We start from the raw sequence: 1718 nt of genomic DNA, 5'->3' as shown, positions 1-1718 counted from the left end.
CGCACGTCTGGTGACGGAGGTAGTTTGCCAGGACCGTCGGGATCTCCAGCTCGCCGAGGGCGTGCGGGCGGCCAGCCCGCTTCAGGAGACGTCTCATCGCCAGCCTGGACTGGGACATCAAGGACTTGGGGTGAGCTGCGTAAGGAGAGGGAGGAAAAATGAGATGGTCACCCTCGAGACACAACCCCGCTCCCCTCCAGCCCGGGCATTAGCCTCAGCATAGGGACATGGATGGACCAAAGCTAAACCCCTTCGCTAGGGCTGGTTACGCCGCGTGTTCAGCCACGAGCTTTGCCGCATGCGTTTCACAGGAGCTGGGCATAGAGAGATGAAATCTTCCACCGTCATACAGAAATAAGTGCAGTTTTCCTGGACATAGGCAGTACAAGAGAGCCAAAGTTGAGCAGCAGAAAGGAGAGGAATGGGGAAAAGCAGCCTTTAACCCAACAGATCTATATTAAGTGGAAAAACCAGGCTGCGGAAATCCCCGTGTGCTCCAGACCAGCACTGACAACCTTCATCGAAAGCAGCTTCTTTAGCGAGCGTCTAGAAATATTCATGAAAAGCAGACGCAGCGGTGAGTCCAAGAGGGAAGATAACCATGTCAACGTACCTGGTGGCTGCGCCGAGTCACAGCCCAGACCCAAACCAAGGTAACCTGCCTCTAGCCGCAGCCAGCAGTGGAAATTGGGGATATTTGGTGGATATTTATTAGAAACAAGGCCTCCCGTGGCACCCTCGCCCAAATCCCAGTGATCTTAGGAGTTTCCCGCGGTAGCATGTGTATCCAAGACATCCATCAGATTTAATCACCAGCGGTGGACCTATTCCCCATAGACTTGTGATCTCCTTCTCTTGCTGTGTTCAGTATTGGTTTTTTTGGTGTGAACACAGCAATCATTGAGGGAGAGGGAGGAATAAGAGTTCAGGGTAAAACAGTGATTACACTCAAGAGTTTAAGACTAGAGAGACCCACGCAGTCAGGCGATGCTGCAAAAGGAGTCGAGGCTTGTAGGAAAGCCTGGGCAAGGCTGTTGGGAAGCAGAGATAAAAGGAAGGGGAATCTGAAGCAACTTGCATCCAAACGAGCAAAATTAGTGCTCGTTTCCAGCCCCGGGGCCACGCACACCGATTACCTCTCGCCTGCAGCAGCAGCTCCAGGCCCTCGCTGCGGGGTGCCGTCTCATCCACCGTGATATTGGGCAAGTACACGTTGGCTCCAAAGTCAATCAGCAGCTTGATGAACTCACTCCTGCAGCCGTGCCTCAGGCAGGTTTCCAGCAGAGTCTTGGGCTCCTTGATGTGGGCAATCACGCTCTCCTCGGTGCAGTTGTAGTCGGGATCGGCGCCATAAAGCAACAGCATCTTAAAGCACTCCAGGTGCCCGTACACGGCGGCGAGGTAGAGGGGACCAGAACAGGCCACCGAGTTGGCAGCCCACTCGGGCAGCCTCGCTTGAACGTTGGTTTCTGCGCCGTGGTCCAGGAGCTGCTGTAGGATATCCACGTTCCCATCCCTCGCGGCGATGAGCAGCGGGGAGCAGTTGTTGTAGATGCTGCCGACGGGGCTGGCCCCCGCGTCCAGGAGGACCTTCACGCATTCCCGGTGGCCATTGCTGACCGCCACGAAGAGCGGGGTTTGAGCCTTTGCGTCCAGGCTGTCCACCTCCGCCCCATGGGCCAAGAGGACCTTCATGCTCCCGACACGGCCCCACGTGG

At 56.0% G+C, this 1718-nt stretch overlaps 1 protein-coding gene across 1 annotated transcript in view; it reads right to left on the bottom strand.

The window, feature by feature from the left end:
* Positions 1–5: 5 nt before the first annotated feature.
* ASB12 (ankyrin repeat and SOCS box containing 12) overlaps positions 6–1718 on the bottom strand; it is a gene marked incomplete at its 3' end in the record, with an annotated part of 1960 nt that continues 247 nt past the window's right edge. Inside the window, exons 1-2 of the mRNA XM_009707847.1 lie at positions 1137–1718; positions 6–135 (exon numbers count right to left, since the gene is read on the bottom strand). The exon at positions 1137–1718 is cut by the window's right edge and continues 247 nt beyond it. Of these exons, the coding sequence (XP_009706149.1) occupies positions 6–135; positions 1137–1718 (712 nt within the window). The remainder of the gene's footprint in view (positions 136–1136) is intronic.

The sequence above is a fragment of the Cariama cristata genome, unplaced genomic scaffold (assembly GCF_000690535.1).
Source record: "Cariama cristata isolate BGI_N322 unplaced genomic scaffold, ASM69053v1 scaffold6589, whole genome shotgun sequence".
Taxonomy (NCBI): domain Eukaryota; kingdom Metazoa; phylum Chordata; class Aves; order Cariamiformes; family Cariamidae; genus Cariama; species Cariama cristata.
The sequence above is the reverse complement of the archived record's forward strand: the minus strand, read 5'-3'. Positions and strand labels throughout refer to the sequence as shown.